Consider the following 14303-nt stretch of genomic DNA (forward strand, 5'->3'; position numbering starts at 1 on the left):
ATAACAATTTTCAGCTCCGATCGAAAAGTCAACATAGTCATACCCGAGCCCACATGCTGAATTCTGCAAAGTATCGAAAACAAATATTACCCCTAACTTATATAGTCTATATCAAGAAAATCATCCAATTTCATCTACAAATTGACCCTCTAATTAAGGATTTACCATTTCTCAACTTTGGGGCTCAAAATCCTAATTTCTAATATTTAAATACGGATAAAATAATAATCGACGAAAATAATCATGAAAAAATCAAAATAAAGGCCAGATATTTACCCCTTGTTGATACGAGAACAATGCCGTAAAAATTACCTCAAACAGAGCTCTAGAACTCAAGATATGCTCAAAATACTAAAATACCCGATTTAAAATACTGCCTAGATGATTTTTGTTCATCGCCTTCGCGAACAGAAATTTTTTCGAGTTGGCCGGTCTACCCAGAAATACTTCTTCACATTCATGAAACCTATCCCGCGTTCGCGAAGAACAAAAGTTCGCACCAGAAACCAACAATCATTTCCGACACGGAAATGGGCATAACTCTCTCATACGACCTCAGAATTCGACGATTCTTACTGCTATAGTTCTGTAATTATGATACGGATATAATGTTCCAATATAATCACAAATAAAAGGTCATTTGGTAAATATATTACCCTTTATGCCCAAAGAAATGATGCAGAAATATAAAATAAGAACACGACACAACCAAAATACACCTGAGGCCCCCGGGATCCTCCCCAATTACACAAACCAGTCCCAAAACATAACATGAACCTATCCAAGGCCTCAAATAACACCAAATAATATCAAAACCATATATCTCACATCAATTCAAGCCTAATGAGCTAATGAACTTTTAACATTCTAAGACTCGTTCGAACCATACTAAATCAACCCGGAATAACCTCAAATTTTGCATGCAAGTCCCAAATGACACAACGAACCTATACCAATTCCCAAAACCATAATAATGATTCGATATTAATAAAATCAACTCTCCATCAAATCTATCAACCTTGCAAACCTTCAATCTTCAAACTTTTGCCAAAAAGCATCAAATCAACCTACCGACTTTCAAATCCAAATCCGGACATATGCCCAAGTCTAAAATCATCATCCGGACCTAAAGGAACCGTCAAAAATCCGATCCAAGGTCGTTTACCTAAAAGTCAAACCTTGGTCAACTCTTCCAACTTAAAGCTTTCGAATTGAGATTTATTCTTCCAAACCAACTGTGATCTTCCCGAAAATCTAATCCGACTACACGTGCAAGTCATAATACATAAAGTGAAGCTACTCAAGGTCTCGAACCGCCGAACAACATGCTAGAACTCAAAATGACCGGTCAGGTCGTTACATTTTCCCCCATTTAAACATACGTTCGTCCTCGAACATGCCAAGAACTGTTCCAGAGTTGCCCAAAATCATAATTTAACACCTCGTGCACCTACCCGTGCCACCAGAACCCATATGAGCACATTAGCTCAAGCCATACTGAAGATCCTTCATGCTACCTTAACCTACAAGACTTAGAACCAAATTCCAACATCCGAAATTCTCTACCAGGTCTGATTCTAACATACACACGCTGTACCAAAACATGAACATACACCCATGCTGAATTCACGCAATGCAACACATAATTCATATGCCTATAATAATATCCTCGAACCACAATAGCTACAAATTCAGGAAGTCGATGCTCGTAATATACCTCATAATGCATACAAGCCTTGTTCTAATCCTCGCAATACTGAAATAATTAAAGAGATGTGTAGAAACCCATAACTACCTGCCAAATTAATAACTCATGGAGTCTCTCCTCTTGGCGACAACCTTTGCCTCATTTTGAACTGATTAGTGACATTTTTCCTCCAATATACATTATGTAAATATAATTGCACTAATTCCAGGTCCAATAATCTCGTCTCACCTAGTATAAGCTGCTCGGGCAATAAGCCACCTCAAACACCGTCTAAAATCTCATACGACGCCATTAATGCGCCAATTAGCCATAACTCGAGTATGACCAATAAGGAATAATGAACCCGAATACAAGACTATTCGGCCTGCGCAACGAACAAAGATAACCAAACCAATGCAATGAACCTATCTCAGAGATGAAAAACAAAACACACAAAATAATTATAAAGATCTGTACTCAAGATCTCACTGTTGTGCCCTACATCCTAATCTAAACATTACACCCTTAGCGGCATGCTACCCGATCCGCACATAACAATCAATAGGAAGTACCCATCGAGGCAAAATGCTCATACCCACAAAATGCTCGAATATCGCCACAAGCAAGCAAAATGCATAAACACAACCCTGGGAAGAAGGGTGGCGCCTTGGCCTACGAAATGCCAAGCAAGATTAAGGTGCAATAAACAACCTGCATCTCGAGAGCCATCTCGCTCACATAACATCACCAAGCTAAACAGGATCACAACACACGTGTGAATAATCAAGCAGTCTCATAACCCATATGGCATAAAAGAGTAGAATTTGAAATAGATGAAGGCAGGAATATCAACCACCATGCTCAAGACACATCTATAAGCGATGCTATGCCGATTAAGAATATCTGATCTGGTATAAAATATACATTCATATTAGGCCTACCAACGGACCTCAAGCCGATTACAATCATCCCTAAATACGCTAATAACCTTCCAAAGATCCACAATGACCCTATTCATGGCACATACGATCTACCATCTAATATGGAGCAAACTCCCACAGTCCGCAACCAAAGAAAGAGAGCACTTCTCAGACATAAACTCTCCCATCAACGAGTGTACTAGAATCTCCATACCTAAATTTCAATTTCTACCACATAAATGGATGACGCATCACACTTATACAATCATCCCGCGGGAGATACTCCCACAACCTTCCGCACCAGGTAGCAAAAGCTGCACATCCTTGGCTACCAACCATACTATTACTGTAATGCAAATCAAGAATCCATAAATCAATACACAATGCCTCTTCCACAGAACACCATTCTCAGGTGACACAAAAGTAATACCAACATACTCTGAACATCTAAAATCTCTCCCCAGCTCTTCCAAGCTTGTGACATTATTCCTGTCAAACTGGATCGCAACCTTGATCCTCAAATTCCAGTTCCATACCGCCTACTGTGCCTATCATGTTGCTACGCTAGAGTACAAGAATTTTATCATAACTCCTGAACCACTAGTAGAATAAATATTTCATCGGCTAGAACTTTTCATTTAAATCATCTTAAAAGAAGAATCGCAACACACAACTAACTTCCCATAGCCGCAAAAAACATAGAACTCAAGTCGTGTTCTAAATCGCCATAACTCTCCCGGGACCCATTTACACATAAACAAAACCATCAAAATCTATACCTCAAAATCAATCAAATTACGGAGGCTGTTAAACTCGCACGTACAGCCACAAAACACCTGTATTTCCTTACCACACTGAAGGAACCGATCATTTCCTTAACCATGCCGATCCAAACCACTACTAAATTGACTTAACTTCTTCCGATTTCTTCTTTACTTGCCTTCAGAATCAATACCTCTATTCAATCACATAACAGATCCCAGTCAACACTCGTCCCGAGTGACCCAATTCATGAGACCATATCGTTTTAATACCCATAAGACATTTCATACCTTCCTGATGCAGTTTGTAGTCACTCCAACTGATACACTTGCGCTAATTAGATCTTCTGCGAATCTGAAGCTATTTCTCTTTGTTTTCTAACACTACACCGTAGACCCATTGATAACATAGAAATGCTCCAAGTACCCTTCACACTTCTACTGCAAAACCCAATCCTCATCCACATAAAAAACCTTAAAATCCTTGAGCACCACACCTAAAATCTCGAATCCACAAGAACCATTATTGAGAGTCGCCTACTCTAGTCCAATCCCGATTATTTAACCAAACTACTAGTGCTCCGCTAGCACATGAGCGCTCCAATGAAGCAACCAGATGAATACTTTCCCTTGTACATCATATCCATCAAATCCGCTGCTCAAATAACTCTTGATGTTTTCTTCTTATAGTAATAACTAATCCACCAACATACCGATAACTCGAAACTACAAAGGCACATCACCATGTGACCCAATCATAGACGGTAGGCTCCCCCACTTAGCTTTAAACCACAATCACATAAATCCCGAACACATAGTGACTCCTCCTCCTCAGTTAACATGATCGCGCACAGTTGCTCAGCCAAATTTCTCATAAGTTCTAGTTGAACTGATCATCACACATCCCGAATTATCAGCCACAATCGCACATTCAACCTCTTGATAGTCATACTATATTCTTCAAGCGATCCAAGATCAAATTGCAGTATATGCATCCCATTGGACCGAAGGCAGAACTCTTTATAGGAACTTCATCAGGAGTCATGCAACCCTTAACCTTGTCATAGGAGATATCCCACCTGTGTAATCTCATACCGACATCCTCCAATAGTATAGCCATAACCACGTCCATTATGAAATCAGTTAATTCTCCTAGGTCCACACTCATCCGCCAGATGCAAAAGTCTGTTCATCCCATTAGCATAAATTGAAGGTCCAACAATACATTCCAAAACTCGAAGTCATGTTGCATCCCAAAACGAAAATCAACCTTTCACATCCCTCTACGTTCCAAGCAAACGCTTCCCGTCACATTCAAACTTCCTAAGCAAACTACTCGATCTCTGCTGCTCGCACTTGACCTGCTAATAACTCATCTACCGCGAGACATAACCCTCCATTTCATTCCTCTTCCTCCGCTGCTAAAATACTTTCTTAAATCATAATCCATCTCTGTAGCATCCAAACTAATGAATTTCCACCAACACTAAGCCTCCATAAAGATCGTCTTTATCGAGACATCAACACTAGAAATACTGATTCGACCCTGAAGCTTTCATATGCCGCCATCTCTGATACCCGTTTCTTAGGTACCATTTCACAACACCCTACTTCGAAGGCAAACCAATGAAGATGATCACACCAACGAGCCTAAATGCGTTCAAACAAGGACGATAACATCACATCACAAACAAAATTCAACCAAGTTCGAAAATATCCAATCTCGCTACTCCGTTGACCAAAGCCTGAACATGTATAGTCTGATTGCATCTCCTCCGCTGGAAGTAAATGTTGAATCTCTAAACCATGAACTAAAAAATCTTTCTCTTTGGACATTCACTATCACGACACATAAATATGCACCCTACCATTCACAACAACACTATGCGATAACAACACATAAACATCACAATACACTGTGCATAGCTCGAAACTATAGGCAACGCTAACACTGGGATGGAATGACATAACACTAGTCCATAAGGCGTCGATAACAGTTCTCTTGAATGTGTAGGGAAAAACCTCTTACACCACATCTTCAGCACCACTAAAACTTCTTGATGCGCAATTGATAACAGGCGCTCAATATCATATAAGAATGAGTAGGAATGAAATGAAGACATAAGATTCAATGAAATCAAACCGCACGACGAGAAACAAAGAAGGGAAGTTCTTCAAACAGCCATGTAGCCTCTCAAAGATAAGTACATACGTCTCCGTACCGATCCACAAGACTCTACTAGACTAGCTCATGACTTGTGAGATCTAAGTGAACCTAGCGCTCTGATACCAGACTGTCAAGACCCAAATCCCATAATAGGTCGTGATGGCGCCCAACTATGACGCTAGGAAAGCCAACAGAGGAACCTCCATTTAACTATCTATTTTAAAATTTTATGATCATGATTTTCATTAAATAAATAGAATAAAATCTAGCACTCATACAAAAACCTGTGCTTTTCTTTACCAAATTTTCGAATATAAATAAATTATAAAGTGAAGTGATAATAATAATGTGAAATAAAATAATGAACATCCACTAGGAACCCCTAAAATCCGGTGTCACAAGAGCATGAGCATCTACTAGAATAATACAACACTACCACAACGTCTGTCTGGAATATAAAATAGACAAGATATAATAACTAAATAAGATGGAGACTCTGTGTGCTGCGAATCGTAGCATAGAATGTAGCTCATCATAAATTTCCCTCAGCAGCTGCGCCAAGAAGACCACTTAATGTACATGCCTCAGTACCAGGACATTCAGTGCAGAAGTGTAATGTGAGTACGTAAATCAACGCGTACCTAGTAAGTATCTAGCCTAACCCGAAGTGGTAGTGATGAGAGGTCGACATTAACACTTACTAATGGTCAAATAAATCAAATATAATAAGGTAGACAAGTATGAAATATGGTAAGTAAACAATGAGAACAGATATAGGCAAATATTACGGTCTACAACTGAACAATGAACACAAAGTCCTCAATTATCGGATACCTCCTCAAATGGAATACGTAATGGTCAATACCAAATAAATGGTCACATCTCAAGTCAGTAAAATAATGAGTACGTGGACTCCTTATCAAGTATTTCGCATGACTCTGCCGAGGCGACCGGCTCAATCCCATAAGAGTGTTTCATAGAATTGCCGAGTCGAACGACCTGATCCTATAAGATGTGATACATAATCCTGCAGAGGTGAACGACCCGATCCCATAAGAATATGTTACTCTGCCGAGGTGAACAACCCGATCCCATAAGAGTTTGTTACATGATACCACAAAGGCGAATGACCCGGTCCCCCATAAGAATTATTTACATGATACAGCCGAGGTGAACGACCCGATCCCATAAGAGTATTTCCTAGAGCTTCCGAGGTGAACAACTCGATCCCATAAGAGTGTTTCATAGAACTATCGAGGCGAATGATCTAATCCCATAAGAGTATGATACATAATTCTGCCGAGGCGAACGACCCGATCCCATAAGAATATGTTACTCTACCGAGGTGAACGGCCCGATCCCATAAGAGTGTGCTACATGATACCGCCAAAGTGAACCCGATACCATAAGAATGTCTTACATGATACCGTAGAGGCGAATGACCCGATCCCATAATAATATGTTATATGATATCGCCGAGGCGAATGGTCCGATCCCATAAGAGTATGTTAAATGATACCGCCAAGGTGAATGACCCGATCCCATAAGAGTATTACTGAGGCGTTCAGCCCGATCCCTTTAGAATATGAAATTTTGACGGGTCACTGACCCCACTCACAAATGTACTTATGATTTATAAAATTCAAGTAAATCTATCTGACGAATATGTACAACACGGAAGAAATCCGTAAAGGAAAGTACAATTTGCATGGCTAATCAAGTAGCTCGTCAAGTATCTAAAATAGCAAGTCCGATTCTCTACGCGAGTCTAGTCTCAGGCTAAATGGAAATAAAAATATTTAAACAGGCAATAATAACTCAAATAGTACAATGAAAGCATGGCGTGAGTCTAAGTCTACCCGGACAAAATCAGAAATTCTAACATACGCACAGACACTCGTCACCTCATACATGTATAGCTCCCACAAGATGTAGCATTTAATAAATATAACATTTACGGGGTAAATTCCCCCTCAAATGGTTAGACATGAGACTTACTGATAAGTAGGGATTTTGACCACTTATTTGCACTCTTTTACTTTCATTTTAGCTCAAAAATGCTTAAAGGTATTCTCGAGAACTAATGAAATGTGCTTTCTTGCAGGAATATTAAGAAATGAGCCAAAGAGATAAAAATCAACTCAAGAAGGAGTAAAATTGGACAAGGACCCAAACAAAGCAGAAAAGAGCAAAGTGCGGACCGCACAATACTGTGTGTGGCCATAGACTATGAAGAACCACTGACAAATTCCCTTCGCAAAGTGCAGACCGCACAATTATTGTGCGGCCGCAGAAGACGAGGTTCAAAGAGATGGTGTTTTGGGTTCCTGAAGAAGTGCGGACCGCACTATTATTGTGCGGCCGTAGAATGCAAAAGGTCGTCCGCACGCATAAATGTGTGGTCTGCAGAAATCTCCCATGTCCAGCTCAAGTCCAAGAGTGCGGCCGCACTCAGAAATGTGCGGTCCGCAAAATCTGAAGAAGTGCGGCCGCACCCCAGAATTGTGCGGCTGCAGAAGTCCATCATGTCAAGCCAGCTTCAAAGTGGGGACCACACACAGAACTGGGCCGCTACACAACCTTCGCAGGGGCAATTTTGTCCGGTAATTTCAGCTGGGTATAAATAGATCTTTTTGTCAAATTTAGGTCAAGTTTTGAACACTTGAAAGTAGATAGCTGTTTTTTCCTTACTGTTTTGGGTAACTTTGTAATAATTTATCATTTTAACATTAGATTTTCTTCCCTTAATCATCTATTATGAGTTTAATCTTAGTTTCTTCTTTAGTTTCTTCAATTTTCCCTATGAATAGCTAAATTCTTAGCTAGGGTTGTGACCCAACCCTAGTGTGGGTGCCTAATGCGTGTTTAATTTGGGGCTTGTTTGTGATTGGTTGTATGATATTTAGCCTAGTTCTTGCTTGAATTTAAGAATTAATGGTTGCAAACATTGATTCAGGCCTAATTGACCTAGTCTCTACTTGAGAAAGAGAGACTAAGTCTAGGAAAACTTGGCTAACAAGGAATTGGGGTGAACTCAAGAAATTGATAGCCCTAATTAAAGGGTCAAATCTAGAGATAGTAAGTCCCGACTTAGCATCTATCATTAGTTTTGTAATTTACCCATTTGAACTTGAGAAAGCCAAATTTGGCAAAACCACTCAAACTACCGAGAGGTATAGAGTGGGTAATTGCGTGTTATTGCTATATTACACCCCGATCAATCAAACATGCCCTAAAGCACACAATCCGTTAGGTAACCTCCTAGGTGGAAGTCACGACCCTAGATCTTTTATCAACTTAAAAAATAACAATACCAAAAATATTGTTCCTTAGTTTTTCATTTACAAAAATAGTATACTCTTTAGAAGTAGGAAGAAACAACCAGTTATGTGGAAGCATAATTTGGGCACGCCATACACGTAGTCTAGATATATACCTAAGGTAATATAAGTTCTCTGTGGAATCGACCTCGACTCACGTTGGGTAATTATACTTGCATCGACCGCTTAACAATCCCAATTAGTGGTGTGAATTTGGGCGACATCAATTTTTGGCGCCGTTGACGGGGAGCTAAAAACGGATTTAGCTATATATTTGGTTTTGTGTGTGACTTGTCTTCTTCTGCTTCCAAGTTACTAACCTTTTTGTGAATCGATTGTAGATACAAAAATGGCTCTCAACAATGATCCTCTCAGAAATTTGCCTTTGGGAGAGGAAGTGGATGATGACCTAGGTGAAGAGGTTCCTCTTAAACCTTAAGCAAATAGGCGAGGCCGACTGCCTCATGACAATATTCCCGTCCCTCCCCCACTTCCACCAAGAGCAGCTCCACACCGGCTATTGCCGAACGAAGGATATACAAGTGCAATAGTCCCACCCCACATTAGGGCTGACAACTTCCAAATTACTAATATGATGCTTACATTGCTAGAGCAACATGGATTCTTCACCGGTGCTCCGAGTCAAAATGCATACAAGCACCTAAAAGGGGCTCCAACGTCTCTGAGTATGCTTTAAGGTTAAGGCTATTTCCCTTCTCTCTACGGGGAAAGGCCTTGGATTGGTTAGAAAGATTGCCAAACCATTCCATCCATACATGGGATGAATTGGGGGAAAAATTCATTGCCAAGTTCTTTTCTCCCGGGCATATGGCTACTCTTTAGGATGAGATTCTAGCATTCAAGCAAGAACCCAATGAGCCTTTGCACGAGATTTGGGAGAGGTACCGTACCATGGTAAAAGAGTGCCAGAATAATGGTATGACTGAGGTATGATTCAACAAGCCTTCTACCGGGGGATCAACACTACCAATTAGTGCGTGGTCAACCAACTTGTCGGTGGGAAGTTCATGACAACGCCATATGCTAAAGCTTGTGAAATCTTGGATGAAATGGCAGATACTTCATCGGCATGGCAAAGTAGATCTAATGTTCCTCAAGGTGATCCAAATGTGATTCACCTACACAAGGAATTGCATGATCATGGGCAAGCAATTGCCGAGTTGACGGCCACAATGAATGAATTAGCCAAAGCTCAACTTCAACAAGTTCAAGGTCCTAAGCAAGTGAATGCAATGGAAGGTGTGAGTATGATGGTTAACAAAATAAGGCAAAAGGGTCAACAAATACAAAACCGTGTGGAACACTTTGTGCAAGATGATAATGGGTTTGACCAAGACGAACCATACAATGTGCAAGAGTAAGAAGTGCAATATGTGAACAACTATCAAGGGCAAAGAAAAAATTCTCAAGGCCCGAGTCAACAACAATGGCGTTCTCAAGAAAACCAAGGAAATTGGAACAATCAAAACCACCAAGGCAATTGGAGTGGTGGTAACAACAACCAAGGTAATTGGAATAATAACAATAATCAAGGCAATTGGAATAATCAAGGCAACCAAGGCAATTGGGGTGGCAACAATCAAGGAGAATTCAGAGGCAACAACCAAGGGGGTTGGAATAATAACCAAGGAAATCGGGGGTTGGGCTTTCAAAGGCCCCCGATGTATCAACAACCAAGCAACCCACCTCCTTATCCATCCCATGGTTATAGATTTTCCAATAATGAGATGGGATGGATTGAAAATATGTTCAAACAAATGATGGAGAAAAATGCCGACTCCGATGCTCAACTAACCTCTCTCAACACTTCAATCCGAAATTTGGAGGTTCAATTAGGGCAAATCTCGCAAGCTTTAAACACTCGTCCTAAGGGGAACTACCTAGTTACACGGTGGTGAACCCGAAGGGTAGGAACAACACGGGACATGCCATGGCCGTAACCACATGAAGTGGAAAATATGGGGAGGCTATAACCTCAAACCAAAGAAGAGTTGTAGATGATGATGTAGTGATTCAAGAAGATGAAATTCCAAGCAATGTGGTTCAAGCTAATGAAGAAGTGAGAATTGAGATTGATGAAAATGTGGAGGAGACCCAAGAAGAAGTAAACCCGTCTAGGGAACTCGTGATTGACATACCGAAACCGGTAGTGCCACCAATGCCAAGGCCTCCTCCTCCATACCCTCAAAAGCTCGCCAAGAAAAATAGCAAGAACCAATTCAAGAAGTTTATTGATATGATGAAGAGTTTATCCATTAATGTGCCATTGGTTAAGTTGTTGGAATAAATGCCCGGCTATGCAAAGTTCATGAAGGATTTGGTGACAAAGAAAAGATCAATGAATTGTGAGACCATCAAGATGACGCATCAAGTAAGTGCTATTGTGCACTAAATGGCTCCGAAATTGGAAGATCCTGACGCTTTCACAATCCCTTGCACTATTGGGAGCGCTGACTTTGACAAAGCTCTATGTGATATAGGGGCAAGTATCAAATTGATGCCCTACTCGGTGTTCAAACTTTGGGATTTGGGCTACCAAGACCCACATCTATGAGGCTACAAATGGTGGATCGTACTATGAAGAGACCATTGGGTATTATTGATGATGTGTTGGTTCATGTTGATAAGTTCATCCTTCCTACGAAATTTGTGATTCTTAATTGAGAAGTAGACTATGAGGTGCCTATTATCTTGGGTAGAACTTTCCTTGTTACGGGAAAGGATCATGTTGATGTGGAAGCCGGTGAGCTCACCTTCCGGGTGGGCTATGAAAAGGTGATTTTCCATGTGTACAAATCTTTGAGGCAACCGAATAGCAATGAATTTTGTTCGTTTGTGGACTTAGTGACCGAAGTGATTGTTGATGATGCTAGTGCCATGATGACTGTTGATGATACTTTGGAAGCCGTATTGCTTAATCATGATTATGATGAGAAGGAAGGCTATGTGGAATGTGTAAATGCATTGCAAGGAATGGGGTCATACACTTATGAACCCAGAAAACTGTCCTTAGATCTTGAGAACCAGAAGATTCCTCCAACAAAGCCCTCAATCGAGGAGCCTCCCACTTTGGAGTTAAAGCCATTGCCTCCACATCTCAGGTATATGTTTCTTGGCCCATATTCTACTTTACCGGTTATTCTTTCCTATTGCTTGACTAACGTGCAGGTAGATTCTACTTTGGCGGTGCTCCAAAAGAGGAAGAAAGCTATAGGATGGACATTGGCGGATATTCGGGTATAAGCTCCGCCTTTTGCATGCACAAGATTATTTTGGAGGAGGATGCCAAACCCTCCGTTGAACATCAAAGAAGATTAAATGAAGAAATACAAGAGGTGGTAAAGAAAGAGATCATAAAATGGTTGGATGCCGGGGTTGTTTACCCCATTTCTGATAGCTCGTGGACCTCTCCGGTGCAATGTGTCCCAAACAAAGGAAGTATGACTATGGTAAGAAATTACTAGAATGAATTGATCCCTACAAGAACGGTCACCGGGTGGAAAGTGTGTATGACCTATCAGAAGCTCAACAAAGTCACTCGAAAAGATCATTTTCCGCTTCCATTCCTTAATCAAATGCTTGATAGGTTGGCTGGTCGAGCTTTCTATTATTTCCTTGATGGATATTCGGGCTACAATCAAATTCTTATTGCTCAGGAAGACCAAGAGAAGACTACTTTCACTTGTCCCTATGGTACTTTTGCATTCTCACGAATGTCATTTGGGTTATGCAATGCACCGATAACTTTTCAACGGTGTATGATGGCCATCTTCATCGACATGGTGGAGGACTTTCTTGAGGTCTTCATGGATGACTTTTCTGTGGTCGGGAACTCTTTTGATGATTGCTTGAACAACTTGGATAAGGTCTTGACAAGATGTGAGGAAACAAACTTGGTTTTGAATTGGGAGAATTGTCACTTCATGGTTTAGGAAAGCATTGTCCTCAGCCACAAAATTTCAAAGCATGGTATTGAGGTCTACAAGGCCAAAATAGAGGTGATCGCTAAACTCCCACCCTCTACATCCATGAAGGGAGTGAGGAGTTTCTTCGATCATGCGGGGTTTTATCGCCGATTCATCAAGGACTTTTCTAAGGTGGTAAATCCCTTGTGTAAAATTTTGGAGAAGGATGCCAAATTCCATTTCAACGAGGATTGTATGAAGGCATTCGAATTGCTTAAGTTCAAATTGACTACTACTCCTATTATCACTGCACCGGATTGGAGCTTGCCTTTTGAGCTCATGTGTGATACAAGTGATGTGGCGGTTGGAGTAGTGTTGGGGCAACGTATCAACAAAAGCTTCCATCCAGTCTACTATGTTAGTAAGACCATGAATGATGCCCAAGTCAACTACACAGTGACCGAAAAATAGCTCCTTGCTATTGTGTTTGCTATGGAGAAGTTTTGCCTGCACTTGATGGGTACAAAGGTGATTTTCCACACCGATCATGCGGTGCTTCGATATTTGTTGAGCAAGAAAGATTCAAAGGCAAGGTTAATGCAGTGGGTGCTTCTCTTGCAAGAGTTTGATCTAGAGATTCAAGACTACAAGGGTAGTGAAAACCAAGTGGCGGACCATTTGTCTCGTTTGGAGGAGGAGGGGAGGCCACATGATGGCCTTGAGATAAATGATTTCTTCCTCGATGAGCATCTTCTAGCCATTTCAATGACCAAGATGCCATGGTTCGCCGACTTAGCCAATTATCTTGTGAGTGGTATTGCATCGAATGAGTTCTCTTCAAACCAAAGGAATAAGCTCAAATGGAATTTCCTTGACTATTATTGGAATGAGCCATATCTCTTCCGAATTTGTACCGATGGTGTCATTCGACGATGCAAAGGTGGAGCCAAGGACTTTTGATACAAAAGTTAGGGCCAAAAAGCCATTCTCATGGTACTCCCTGCAAGGTGAGGACAACCCAAAGTTCAAGGGTAAGGCCACTACCACCGTTGATCAGTATGATGAGCCATCAGTGGTGGTTACAGAGTCTGCTATTGAGCCATCTACAGTTCCTATGCCTTCTACAGTAGCTGGGTCTTCCACCGGGACATCTGACATGCCACCACCTTTATCTTCTAGACTATCAGCATCAGTACCAGTGCCGGCCTCATCCACGTATCCACTCACTGCATTGTGAGTCTCCCAGACATTGGTGAGTCTCAACAACTGGATACAGGCAGCCACTTCTAAGTTGTCTGACATATCCAGTGTTGTTGCAGCACAGTATTCTACCCCAGCAGTACCACAGGTCCCTCTGTCAGTGGAAGAAATATCGAAAAAGATTTTGGAGAACCAGAAGACCATTATGGATACATTGGTGGCTCATGGGGGAGCTATTGAGGAGTTGGGCAAGCAGGTAAAGAAGATGAGGAAATCCCAGGCTTCAAAGAAATCAGTGGACAGATTGAGAAATGAGGTGACA

General features: G+C 41.0%; 1 protein-coding gene across 1 annotated transcript; it reads left to right on the plus strand.

Annotated features, from left to right (window-relative positions):
- The first annotated feature begins 13273 nt into the window (after positions 1–13273).
- Positions 13274–13741, plus strand: LOC138905640 (uncharacterized). Its single transcript, XM_070194162.1, has one exon. It carries the CDS (start codon positions 13274–13276, stop codon positions 13739–13741), a length of 468 nt encoding a protein of 155 aa, XP_070050263.1.
- Positions 13742–14303: the final 562 nt, after the last annotated feature.

Source organism: Nicotiana tomentosiformis, chromosome 2, assembly GCF_000390325.3.
Source record: "Nicotiana tomentosiformis chromosome 2, ASM39032v3, whole genome shotgun sequence".
In the NCBI taxonomy this organism is placed as follows: domain Eukaryota; kingdom Viridiplantae; phylum Streptophyta; class Magnoliopsida; order Solanales; family Solanaceae; genus Nicotiana; species Nicotiana tomentosiformis.